The 14,083-nt window shown below is 44.2% G+C and overlaps 1 protein-coding gene and 1 non-coding gene across 2 annotated transcripts in view; one reads left to right on the top strand and one right to left on the bottom strand.

Moving 5' to 3' along the window:
- LOC138755074 (uncharacterized) overlaps positions 1-14,083 on the top strand; it is a 150,907-nt gene that overhangs the window by 45,088 nt on the left and 91,736 nt on the right. The window contains exon 5 of the mRNA XM_069920288.1: positions 1,037-1,137. Within this exon, the coding sequence (XP_069776389.1) occupies positions 1,037-1,137 (101 nt within the window). The remainder of the gene's footprint in view (positions 1-1,036; positions 1,138-14,083) is intronic.
- LOC138755971 (U6 spliceosomal RNA) lies at positions 867-970 on the bottom strand. Its single transcript, XR_011352667.1, has one exon. It is a non-coding gene; the product is annotated as a U6 spliceosomal RNA (small nuclear RNA).

Raw genomic sequence — 14,083 nt, 5'->3', positions numbered from 1 at the left:
GCTGAAGATGATTCAGTGGCATCACTGACTGTCAAAGCAATCAAGTACTTATTTATGAATGTCTTCAATGTTCTTTAGAACTAGTAAAAATATAAAAAGAATGTGAACAATTAGTATTAAACACAAAAAAATTATATCAATTGAGTAAATTCGAACTTAACAATGTAAATTTAATAAAAACATCCAGATACTATTCTCTCGAAAGTAATTCCAAAAGAGTAATTGTCCGTGCATTGGTCAACCAATGGGAGGAGATGGATCTCTGTGGAAATGTGCACCGTCCTCATGCCCATCACTGACACTCCACAGATGAAGGTGACATGATTTGGGGTGTAATTTACACTGGTGGTCATCGATGCTTTTTGCTCGAGATAGCTGCCTAACTGGAAAGTCTGGGCTGAAGTCCCTGCTGGGAGAACAAATAATTTATCAACCATTTTGCTTGCATCTATCACAGGGTTGTGCCGACCTCTTCGAGACTCCTGTTGTACCTGCTTCTACCACTGTCGCCGCCAGCGCATTTCCATACACCCACCACTTTATGTCTGAAAACTTGCCTCTTGTATTTACTCTCTAGCACCTTAGAATTACTCACCCTTGTGCTGGCCGTTTCAGCCCACGGGAGAAGCTTCTGGCCATCCACACAATCAATGCCTCTCATCGTCTGAACACAAATTGATATTGAGAAATGTGCTTTGCATTCTTCACAATACCTATTTCAATGCATAGAAAACTGGGTTGAGAGTGCTATGATGATCCCAGTCACAGTTCTAATACAAGGCGATAGAATGCTTATTTCTTGGGCATATCCCATAAAGAGGATATCATATTATGTTCATTAAATGAAAAGTGTTTTTATAATTTTTTTAAATATTGAATGCTTCATGGATTTGCATGTCATCCTTGTGCAGAGGCCATGCTAATCTCTGTATCATTCCAATTTTAGTATATGTGCTGCCGAAGCGAGCACATTAAATGAAATGTCTTGATTACGCTATCCCTTTGCAATTGTCACTTCCTATGTCTTACTCAACAGACATGCATCTATGATAGAGCTGGACTAGGCTTCAGTAAGAAATCTTATGTGAATGAAGAAACTAAACAGGAGAAACCATGGGCTCAGTCAACAACTGGAAGGTACATTTTGTAGAATTCGTATTGTGATGTAAAAAAATTGAGATCAATGTAAAAAGTATTAGAACATAGATGATTTATTTTTGGAGTATTTTGAGTCGATTGCCAGTTGCGAATCATTACTGTTTCCCAGCTGATTAAGATCATAAATTGTCTCACTCCAGACCATTTTACTGTAAAATCTGATTTATTTTCGAGGAATTTTCCGAAGAGTGTAACTTGGTACACCCAAATTCTAGGTTGGAGCATGATTTGGAGGAACATGCATGAGGCCCACACCACCGCAGCTCACCTGATTTTTGACTGACCTTGATATTCTTGATATTGGGCTCAGTCATTAGGGTGCAGAGGGCAGGTGGTACAGGTAGTCCTCAACTCACGATGGAGTTACGTTTCGGCACTCCCATCGTAAGTTGAAAAAATCCTAAGTCAGAGAAGGGCATTAGGATCGGTGTGGGGACCGTCGTGGGGCTGTGGGTAGAGAACGGGGCAGTGGGATCAGTGTGGGGACCGACACGGGGCTGTTGGGAGAGAGCGGAGCAGTGGGATCAGTGTGGGGACCGACACGGGGCTGTTGGGAGAGAGCGGGGCAGTGGGATCAGTGTGGGGACCGACACGGGGCTATGGGTAGAGAGTGGGGCAGTGGGATCAGTGTGGGGACTGTAACAGGGCTGTTGGGAGAGAGCAGGACAATGGGATCAGTGTGGGGAATGACACAGGGCTGTTGGGAGAGACTGGGGCAGTGGGATCATTGTGGGGACCGACGCGTGGCTGTGGGGAGAGAACAGGACAGTGGGATCAGTGTGGGGACTGACACAGGGGAGAGAGCGGGGCAGTGGGATCAGTGTGGGGACCGACACGGGGCTGTTGGGAGAGAGTGGGGCAGTGGGATCAGTGTGGGGACTGGCAGAGGGCTGTTGGGAGAGAGTAGGGCAGTGGGATCAGTGTGGGGACCGACACGGGGCTGTGGGGAGAGAATGAGGCAGTGGGATCAGTGTGGGAACCGACATGGGGCTGTCAGGAGAGAGCAGGGCAGTGGGGGAGGGGGGGTGCGATACAGTGCTGTCGGAAGACACTGAACATCGTAGGCTAGTCTAGCTAAAATTTGAAGTACAGTACAGATTCAAACCATCAAAATTTTGAAAAATCATGTTGGGGACTGTCTGTAGTTTGATTTTGTTTTTTGCTTAAAATTTTATTGTGTGGGATTCTGAATGAGGAGCTAAATTCGTAGTGAATCAACCATTTCCAATGTCAACATATTTTTTAAACGTGTGGGATTTTACATGCAATTTTTACATCTCAAGTAGGTGTGAATTTTGCAACATTGAAGTCGATTACAGTTCGACTGCTTTCTTGTTTTCATACACCAGTAATATTATTACCCTCAACTACAGATTACTCACTCGTGCTAATTCATTAAAAAATACAAGATCAGAGGTTTATGAAATGCCAACTCAGCTCCTATGTGATTATCACTTCACTGAATTGATTCACATTTGTGCACCATTGTGTGCTTTCTTTGATAAATTCAAAATACAGAAAGGAGAAGATAGCAATTTAGATACAATGATTGATATTTTTAAATTTAAAAAAGGTAGAAGCCGATTCTGGCCATTGGGTCTGTGCTGCCCAACTGCACCCAAATTCACCTCCAACTCCCGTACGTTTTGGAAGGGTGAGAGGAAACTGGCGCACCCAGGGGAAACCCCACGCAGACATGGGGAGAACTTATCAACTCTTACAAACCGCCAGAATTAAACCTGAGTCACCGGCGCTGTCATATCATTGCATCAACTGCTGACAAAGCAACCAAAATGATAGGAGTTGGAGGGGTCTGTTCCCTATTTGTAATAATGGTCTCTGCTCTTTGTGGCCAGATTGGGAATCATGATTGCTTTCTACCAGGTGCCAAAGCTATAGCTAGATCCTGTTTGCTTGAGAAAAAGTTGAGGTAACAGTGGATTGGATTTGTTTCTGGCCAATGTAAAAAAAATGACACATGATCGACTTGATAGAAGGGTCAGTAACTGGAGATCATAGTTTAAGGTGAGAGGTTTAAAGGGGACCCATAGAAGATAGTTTCATCCAAAGGGTGGTTGGAATCTGGAACAGGATGCTTGCGCGGGCAGTGGAAGTGGGTCTACTTACAATATTTGTTGAGACGAGCCCTTGAATTGCCGCAGTATTGAAGGTTAAATGGATGAGTGTGAATGATTCAGGACACAGAGATGCTGGAGGAACTCAGCTGGTTTTGCAGAGTGCAGAGCAGGAAAAGAGAAATTACTGTTTCGGGCCTGAGCCAAAAATGAGGCAGGAATCTGTGTCAAAGGCTGGGAGGGAAAGGGGGAAGAATGCGAGGGGAAGGAGTACAGATGAACAGACGAAAAGATATTAATTGGATATGAGACAGAGGAAAAGTGAGAATCGAGTTTGACAATGTGAAAAGGGAAGAGAGAGAGAGAGACAGAGCTAGAAGGAAGGAGACACGAGGAAAGATTGGGAGGGGTTCGAACAGGAACTGGAAAGGTTGATGTCAATGCCATCCGGATGCAGGGTGCCCAGACAGAATATGAGATGCTGCAGCTCCAATTTGTGGGTGGTCTCCATCTGGCAGTGCACAAGACCATGTCGGCAAGAGAATGGGGCAGGGAATTGAAATGGGCGGCCACAGGGACAGAGCCAAGATGCTTAATGAAGTGACACTCAGTCATTTAACGATTGGCATGGACGTGGTAGGATGAAGGCCATGTCTCTGGGCTGTATGACTTCGAACTGAGAATGACTTTCTATTGGTAGAATCTGAGCAGCCAAGAAACAATTTTAAAATCACGATCTCAGAAGTAAAAGTCTCTGGATTGACATTGGGATGATGTAAGATTTAAAAGACAAACAAAGGGAAGATCGACCAAATGTATGGCCTAAAGACTGGTGTGGGTGATGAGGACAATAATGTGTGGAGCCCTGGGATGAGTATTTGGGACAGGATCCGTTTGATCCAGAGTAGTGTGCCAATGAATGCAAAGGGAGTCCTTTAATTGATAAACAGATGGGGAAGGCAAGGGATGTTGAGAGATTATAGTTGATGCATGATCAAATATTTCAGTGTACAAGTCGACCGACAGTTAGGTCCCCGCCTTCAGCCTAATTTTCATGGTTTTATCATACATCGGACATATAAGTCAACCCCCCCCCCCACAATTTTCTGCAAGAGAATGGTGTCCAGGCCTCCCAGCAACAACCCAAGCTTTGTTATAACACCCCAATGGCCAAGTATCAAATCTCTAAATTAAGCAAGCAATTAAAAAACCCTTTGCTTCTGGCCAGGAAGATGCCAAGCAGAGCTGGGTCCAAGTCTTCAGCATCGGCTACAGCCAATATCCGATCTCAATATCGGGTTTGATGCCATCCGCATTGAAGAAGTCGCCTCACTGCCCAAGTGTGCTCTGTGCAGGAACCACAGCTACATGTGGGCTCCCGGGCAGGAACAGGGGCCTCGGGCTCCCGGACAGGAATGGCGACCTCGGGTGTTGCAAGTTTAGATAAATGAAAGCAAGTGGATTAACTTCAAACCTAGTTTATTAATTATGTACCTCGAGGATGCAAAGTAACAGAACGTGGCCACTGGAATGTGTCGGGATAGAGAATCCCCAGGAATCCCAGTAACCTGGATATACAGGATATGAGCATGGTGACTGATCTACATCCCCTTTCCTTAGCTCATGCTCCATACCATGACCAAAATGCCTTGTTAACGTCAGTGCTAACAAAGTGTCACAGAATGACCAATATTGAGCAGATACATTCAGTAATTGAAATGACAACCATATTAGGTGAGAAACCCAAGAAAATACTCTGCTACATGTAAACAATATAAATATCAACTGTTATAGCCAAACAAATATATATGTTGTAAACACGATGCAGTCTCTGATTTGGAATTTGGCTACTAACACAACCTGAGTGTGTTCTACACAGATTTTCAGTTGTGTTTGAGGGTGGCTCAGCTGGGGCCACCTTAACCTGAAACTGCTCAGTGCCCATCCTTTCCGATCCTACTCTTGTGGGAGTGTGGTAGTTTTTTGACCCAGGTCCAGGATCCTGATAGACTGGGCTAGGCTGGCGCAGGCTCGGCTACAGGCTGCATGTGTCAGCGATTCCTCCTGTCTATCTTCTGAGTGAACCAGATAAAGTGTGGGCTCCTTGCAACTCTCCTTTGCCATCCCTCTCCGATTGTAACCTTGTGGGGTCTGCAACCTGACAACCTGCCCACCTGCCCTTCCATTAAAGGCTGAAGTGGTTGGCTTGTTCTGTCATAGCACAACTTTTGTGAGAGTCTTATCGAGAAGCTGGGATTTTACCTCTTGTGGCTAATGCATTTGGGGCTCAAGTAGCTTCCTGGAGACGGGTGAGTAGTGCGTGTTTGCTTTGACATTAGGCTGTGTGCAGGAAACCCTGGCGTTGTGTCTGTGGCACATTTCTGAGATTTAGGAGGTTGAGGAAAATATCAGTTCTCTCTCTGTGAGATTTCTCCATGAGTTGCTTGACGCTGCGGACTGCTCTTTCAGCCAACCCATTAGATTGGGGGTACTCGGGGCTGCTGGTGACATGAGTACCGTCCCACTGTATGGCAACGTCCTTGAATCACTGGCATTGTCTGATATGAGGACGTGTGGTGCTCCATGAACTGAAAAGTGTCTCAAGTTTTGTGATGACTGTTGCTGAGGGAACATCACGAAGCAGGTCAATCTCATACCAGCCTGAATAGGAGTCCACTAGCACCAAATACTGCTGAGAGCACCATTCAAAGATATCTGTTGCCACAATCGACCAAGGCAGGTCTGGAGCTGGATGAAGGAGGAGTGGTTCCTTTAGCTGGTGTCTTTTTGTGCTGTTACAGACAGAGCAAGACTATATCTTCTTGTGGATGTCATTATAGGCCAATAAACTATGCCTCTCGCTCTCCGTTTAGTAGCTTCTGCACCAGGATGCCCTCTGTACATAATGCTGATGGTCTTCTTTTGTAGTGACTTGGGAATGACGGCTTTCTGGCCTTTCATGACCCCGTCTTCAATAGTTTGTTCGTCTCTGAAAGGAAACTAAGCTGTTTGCTGGGCCACTCCTGTCTGATGATAGTGTTGAGTGTTTGCAGGATTGTGTCATCTGCCGTGTGTCTCTTTAACTCCTCCAAGCAAGAAGAGGATGTGTAGTTTGACATCATGTCAAAGTTGTCTTCCCCGTCAGCTTGCTGAACTGTAGAATTCCCGGGAGCTTGAGATAGAGTGTCAGCCAGGTTTGTTTGTTTTTTGCTTTTATACATGATGGTGATGCTGTACTTTTGAAGTCATAACATCATCCTTGGGTTTCTTCAGTAAAGAGAGCAGGGGCTGCTGGTCCAATTCTGTGGTCTGTAAATATAATCATACAATTTTGAACATGACAAAACCACTGCCAACAGCTCTTTTTCGATCTAACCATATCTGGTTTCTGCATCAGTTAGTGTTCATGAGGCATAGACTACAGGTTTTCCTTCCTGCAAACAGGCTGCTCCCAGTCCATGCTGTGAAGCCTCACTGGTCAGTGTCTCCGGCTTACTGACATCGTAATAAGACCAAACCGGTGGGCAGGACGTGCTTCTTTGGTGCTTCAAAAGCACTTTGCTGCTGCCCGTGCCAAGTCAATTCATTGTCCTTGTGTAGTAATCGTCACAGTGGAGTCGTCAGCTGACTGGAATTTGGAATAAGATTTCCAAGATATTTGACCATCCCCAGGAATCTGCAGAGCTGGGACATCTGGTACTGGCATTTCATTGATTGCCTTTGCTTTGGAGGGGTCAGCTTTGAGGCCTTCACTGGTGTAAACATGACCAACATAGCCAAGCTGGCTCAGCTGGAACCTGCACTTGAGGGGATTAAGCCTCAAGTTCACCTCTCCAGCACGGTTGAGCTCTTTTCTCAAGTTGTCATCAATGATTATGTCGTTGACAGGGATTTCCAGCAAAAATCTGTTCCATGGAGCTCTGCCCCTGGTAGAGTGGAGTTAAATGGCATCCTTAGAAATCTTTCGCAACCAAAGCAAGTGCTGAAGTCAGCAATGATGATTTGTGGTTGAGTGAAATCTGCCAAAAGGAGTTCCTCACATCGAAGACCGAAAACACAATTGCGTTCGACATTTGTGCGGCCTCTTCCACAAGACACAGAGGGTGATGTGGCCTTTTCAGAGCAGCGTTCAGGTCTCTTGGGTTGATGCATATTCTGATTACTTGTTTGTCCGATTTTGTTGTTGGCAACCGCAGAAAACACCCAATCAGTTGGTGCAAAAACCGGAGTGATGACACCCAATCAGTTGGTGCAGAAACCGGAGAGATGACACCCAATTCCTGCATCCTGTCCAGCTCAGCTTTGACTCTGTCCTTCATAGCCACAGGAATGTGATGTAAAGGACGAACAACTGGCCTCACTTGCAGGTCAAGTCTTACGGAACAGGTTATGGGTCACTTTCCAAGTTCATCAGAGAAAAGCTCAGTGTATTCAGCTTGAATTTGATGTGACAGATCATCTTCAGTGGGGCTTAACTGGTGAACTTCTTTGCTGAATGAGACCAGTCCCATTTGAATGCATGTACACAGCCCAAGCATTGGCAGAGCATCCTCATGAACAATATGTATAGGCGTCCCTCTAGGTAGCCCTGCAACTTAACCAGACCAACCGTGTGGATTTAGCTTACCCCATATGCAATAAGGCTTGTGGATTTAATGCATGTTCTTGTTTGGAGTACAATGTTAGTAAGTGTGAGGTTATCCACTTTGGCAAGAAAAATAAAAGAGCTGAATATTATTTAAAGGGTGAGAAACTACAGCATGCTGTTGTGCAGAGGGACTTGGGAGCGCTTGTGCATGAATTGCAGAAAGTTAGGTTGCAGGTGCAGCAGGTTATTAAGAAGGCAAATGGAATGTTGGCCTTCATCGCTAGAGGAATTGAATTCAGGAGTAAGGAGGTAATGTTGCAACTGTATAAGGTACTGGTGAGACCGCACCTGGAGTACTGTGTCCAGTTCTGGTCTCCATATTTGAGGAAGGATATACTGGCTTTGGAGACGGTCCAGAGGAGGTTTACTAGGTTGATCCCTGGGATGAAAGGGTTGACTCATGATGAAAGATTAAATCGTCTAGGATTGTATTCGCTGGAGTTCAGAAGAATGAGAGGAGATCTTATAGAAACATATAGGATTATGAAGGGTATGGATAGGATGGATGTAGGAAGGTTTTTTGAGCTGGCCGGGGAAACTAAAATGAGAGGACACAGTCTCAAGATTCGGGGGAGTAGATTTAGGACAGAGATGAGGAAAAATAGTTTTTCCCAGAGAGTAGTGAATGTTTGGAATTCTCTAACCAGGGAAGTGGTTGAGGCTGCCTCATTAAACATATTTAAAATTCGGTTAGATACATTTTTACATGATAGAGGAATTAGGGGATATGGGGAGAAGGCAGGTAGGTGGAGTTAGGTCATAAATTAGATCAGCCATGATCGTATTGAATGGCGGAGCAGGCTCGATGGGCCATTTTTGGCCTACTCCTGTTCCTACTTCATATGTTCCTATGTTTGTTCTTCACTCTTTACTCACTCAAATGCTCTTTTTGACAAGACCTTGCACTTGGGCCCTGTGCCAACTTTCATTTTTACTGAAGTGCCATTAACTTGCACAGAGACAAAAGCTCCATCATTTTCCTTTATCTGTATATCAATTGAATCAACAGCCATTTGCAGAGTTATACCATCCACAAAGCCTGCCTCATCTGTATCCCTATCAACTTGGGGTGGTTTTGTCTGGTGAACAGTTCTCCTACGTCTCCGCCCATTGTAGGTCTGTTATTTGGACTTGCAGCATTTTGAAAAATTATTCCATTTGCTACTGTTGACCAAAAGCTGGACATTTATCTCCTCCATAGTTATTACATTTTTTTCTGGCTGGTTCTTCATTTTTTTGTCTCATACTTCTTTCTGTTTCCTCATGAACCCATACCAGACCATGACTGCATCAACATTTGTGGCAGAGTGCTGTGGAGAAGTCAGTGTTTTGTTCTGCTCTTCGTTCATCTCGTGAATTTGACAGATGGAGATGGCCTTAGCTAATGTTAATCACTACCATACAGTACCACCTTTCTCATATAGTCATTATTAATACCTCAGACTAATCCATCTTTAATAAGCTCCTAACAGAGAACTCCAAAACTACAGCTTTCTGCTTTGATTCTTAAATCACTGGCATATGAGTCAATCGTCTCACCAGCTTTCTGATTTTGTGTGTTGACCATAGTAATGTTGGTTTGCGGGTTGCACATCTCTCTAAGTTTGCTCTTGAGACATTCAGGATCCTCTTTGGATTCTTGCCGAGATTCTCCCGTGTACGTGAAAGACCGTTTACATTCAATGGCCTCTGGTCCTGCTAGATTGCTCTGGTTTGTCAGAGAGTGCTGCCGCCATGAAGATATCATATTCTTTTTGAAAGATCCGCCAGTTTTCAACGATGTTACCGTCAAAGATAAGTGGGTGTCTGGAATCCATCTGCCATATTCAACGTTTAACTGTGCTAACGTGGTTGTTCTTTCTCAAAAAAAAAATCCCAGATGAAAAACATTAACCTTGAAAAGTCAGGGACACCTTGTTGCGAGAGTTTAGAGATGAAAGCAAGTGGATTAAATTCATACCTAGTTTATTAACTATCCACATCGAGGATGCAAAGTAACAGAACATGGCCACTGGAGTGTGCCAGCATAAAGAATCCCCTGGAACCCAAGTAACCCGGATATACAAGAAATGAACACAGTGACTGATCTACATCGGGCTCCCGGCAGGAGCAGGGACCTCAGCCTACCAGGCAAGAGCGGTGACCTTGGACTCCCAGCAGGAACGGAAACCTCGGCCTACCAGGCAGGACTGGTGATCTCAGGTAGGAGCGGTGACTGCTGCCTACCGGGCAGGTGTGGCGGTCTCTGGCTCCCGGCAGGAACAGAAACCTCAGCCTACCGGGCAGGTGTGATGACCTCCACCTGGGCATGTATTGCTTCCACAGGTACTGGTGCATTTATCTTCATTGATGGTGGTGTTAGCAAAATGAATTCTGAGGTGTATTATCTGCTCAAGTTCAAAGAAGTGCCGTCACGCTCATTGTTTTATAGCAAGACAATGATTCCAAACGTGGTGCTAAAGCAACAAAGGAGTTTTTCAAAGCTAAAAGCTGGAAATTACTTGAATGGCTAAGTCAGTCACCTGATCTAAATCCAATTGAGCATGCCTTCCGGATGCTAATAGAAAACCTAAGGATACATGCTCCTGAAACAAGCAGGACCTGAATATGGCTAAATTAGACACCTGGCAGAGCATTACCAGAGAAAATATTCAGCAGCTGGTGATGTCTATGAATCACAGACTTCAAGCAGTCGTTGCATGCAATGGATATGGACCATCATCCCCTCAAAATTGATTAGCAAACTCCAAGACCTGGGACTCAACACTCCACTGTGTAATTGGATCATGGATTTCCTCACCACAACCTCTTACCAAAATGGTAAGAGCATCTCCTCCACAATCTCCATCAGTACAAGAACGCCACATGGCTGCATTCTCAGCCCCCTGCTCAACTCACTTTGCACCATGACTGTGTGGCTTGATATGACAATAGCACGGTAGATTCCACGGTAGTGGGTTGTACAGGAGGGAGATTGAAAACTTAGCTGAATGGTGCACCAACAACAACCTTGCACTCAATAGGCATTTTTATAGTGTAATGCAGCCTTGAAGGTGGCTCAACAAAAAGAAAAGTTGAACTTGCCTTTTTTATGAAGAAGGCCTACAAGGCGGGTCCAGCGTCAGGAGCCGTCTTCTGGAGCTGAGTGGTGCAGTAGCTCTGTCCGTTGCCATGACATCATCCATAAGTGCTGAGAAGGGAAATGGGCCTACATCTGAAATGGCGACCTAAGAGCAGGAAGAGCGTTGGTGGAGATCTGTTCAAGGAATCCTAGGACTTGGGCAGATCTCCTGCACAACGTAATTATCTATACTATGGCATAAGGGATTTTAAAAATCATTCCCTGGGTCATGGGCTAAGGACGTCAATATGACACCATCAGTCTTCTTCCTTCGCAGCCACTTTCAGTGATATTTTCTTCACAGAGGAGGTGGACAGAGTCACTCCACTTCTGACTCTACTCCCTCTAGGTGGATTGGAGTCTGCCTCCCGAATCCACCCTCAGAGCTTCAGCAGGCTAAATGATGTAAAGGTGGAAACATTCACTTCTTTTTTTCACTAATGTCACCAAAACCAAGGATCAATTTGTTGATTTCAGGAAGGAAAACCAGAGGTGTATGATCCAGTGACCACTGGGGGATCAGAGTTAGATAGGGTGAGCACATTTAAGTTCTTGGGAGTCACTATCTTGGAGGATCTTTCGCGGATGCATTAATGGCATCGTGAAGAAAGCACATCAGTGTCTCTATTTCCTCAGGAGTTTACAGAAGTTTGGTGTGACATCAGAAACCCTGACAAATTTCTACAGATGTGTGGTGGAAACTGTGCTGACCGGCTGCATCATGGCCTGGTATGGGGTCACCAATATCCCTGAGCGAAGAGCTCTCCAATAGGTAATGGACACAGCCCATAACATCACAGACAATGCCCTCCCCACTATTGAGAACATCTACAGGTAACGGTGCCGTCAGGGAGCAGCAGCAATCATCAAGGATCCACCGCATGCAGCAGAACCATTCTCGCTGTGGCCACCAGGAAAGAGACACAAGTGCTACAGGACTCAGACCACCAGGTTCAAGAACAGTTGCTCCCCCTCCACCATCAGACTCCTCAACAACAAACTCAATCAGGGACTCATTTAAGGACTTATTGATTGATTTTAAAAAAAATTCTCTCTATATTGCACAATGTCTTTACATTCGCTCTCTATTTGTAGTTCTCTGTTTACATGTGTACGTCAAGTACAGTTTATTTTTGCACAACCAGTAAGTGGTCATTCTGCTTTGCCTGCAGGAGAAAAGAACCTGTGATATAATTTATGTATTCTGACAATACATCTGAAATATGCAGTAAAGGATCAAACATGACTACTTTGATATATGTACCATTGGTATTTCCAAAATATTATGGTGCTCTGAAGTGAGGGGTCCATGCATTAAAAATTGCTGTAATTTCTATTTGGTTAAACCAAAATGAATACAAATATCCAAAATCTGCAATGTGCACTTTAATCACAGGTGAATTGTTTGATTATAAATTTAAAACTGTGGCGCACAGGGACAAATAAAGGGTAAAAATATCTTTGACCCAAACTTTACGGAGGGCACTGTACATATGCACCAATATTCCTATTCGCCGCAGCTGCACAGGTATGTCACTTTTTAAAAAAAAACTACAATTATATGCATCAAATTAAATGGAAAAGCACTAATAAATACAAAAGAGAGTTAGATAATATTCCCAGTTATCCTTGTGCAGAATAAAAGGTGCAGACTGTCCATTTGTGGTGTTAGAACAGACCATAACACTGAACAATGGAGATTTTGCTTCCTGAACACTTTAGGGTTTATTTTATGGATTTTTGGGCTGCTGATCATGAAAATCACAAAATTTCCTAACACATACCATTTTTTAGATATAACATATTTTTGTGATTTCCTGTCCTATTTTAAGTCTACTAGTATATTCTTTGGCTTGGCTTCGCGGACGAAGATTTATGGAGGGGGTAAAAGTCCACTCACAAAGTAAACTGCTTTGGTCAATCCAAGCATGCCTGGGCACCCACTCAGTGCAGGTGCTAGTCAAATGTTGTCTTAGGCCTGGGCATGTAAAGATGTTGTTGAGAATTTCCTATGCAACTACAGAGCACCAAACCATGTCCAGCTGATTGACAGCATGCTTCAAGTAGACAAAACCATGAAGTACAACATGTCATTGAACATTTTCTGGATTCACACATCCTCTTCTTCCGTGCTGATCTTGGTACAGTCAGTGACAAACGTGGTGAAAGGTTTCACCAGGACATTTACGAACATGGAAAAGTGGTATCAGGAAACTGGAATCCACCAATGCCAGCCGACTATTGTTGGACACTGACACAAGAGGCATCAGATGCTGAGTATAATTGAAAATCAGCGGGAACATGTTTTTAGGTCAGTTGAACTAACATCATCTGTCAGCATCATTATGTGATTAAACATTCTAAATACAATAAAAGTTAATTTAATTTCCTCCAACTTCCTACGTGATACAGCAAATCTGAAATTATCTTTGTGTTCAGCTTGAAGTTGTCCATCATAATCCCTATTTTTTTTTCTGGATGCAAACCTTTAGGAAAATAATGGTCCTCCTGTGTGATTAGTGTAACAAGGGGATATTCAAGAGGCCATAAGACATAGGAGCAAAAATATTCAGCCCATCGAGTTTTCCCCTCCAATCAATCATGAGCTGATCCATTTTCCCACTCACCCCCACTGCCCAGCCTCTCCCCATAACCTTTGATGCCCTGGCTAATCAAAAACCTATCAATCTCTGCCTTAAATACAGCCAGTGACTTGGCCTCCACAACTGCCTGTGGCTACAAATTCCACAGATTTTTACCACCCTCTGGCTGAAGAAATTCCTTTAGCATCTCTTTTCTAAGTGGATGCCCTTCAATCTTTTTGTGCCCCCTTTTCTTGACTCTCCCTCCATGGGGAAACACCCTTTCTACATCTTCTCTGCCCGTGCCTTTCAACATTCAAACTGTTTCAGTGAGATCCCCCCCACCCCATTCTCCTCAGTTCCAGAGTACAGGCCAAGAGCAGTCAGATGTTCCTCATATGATAACCCTTTCATTCCTGGAATGATCCTTTGTGCACCTCCTCTGTGTCCTTTCTAACATCTGCACATCTTTTCGTAAATGCGGAGCCCAAAACTGCTC

The sequence above is a fragment of the Narcine bancroftii genome, chromosome 2 (genome assembly GCF_036971445.1).
Source record: "Narcine bancroftii isolate sNarBan1 chromosome 2, sNarBan1.hap1, whole genome shotgun sequence".
Taxonomy (NCBI): Eukaryota; Metazoa; Chordata; class Chondrichthyes; order Torpediniformes; family Narcinidae; genus Narcine; species Narcine bancroftii.
Note: the sequence above shows the minus strand (reverse complement) of the source record. Positions and strands in the feature narration are given on the sequence as shown.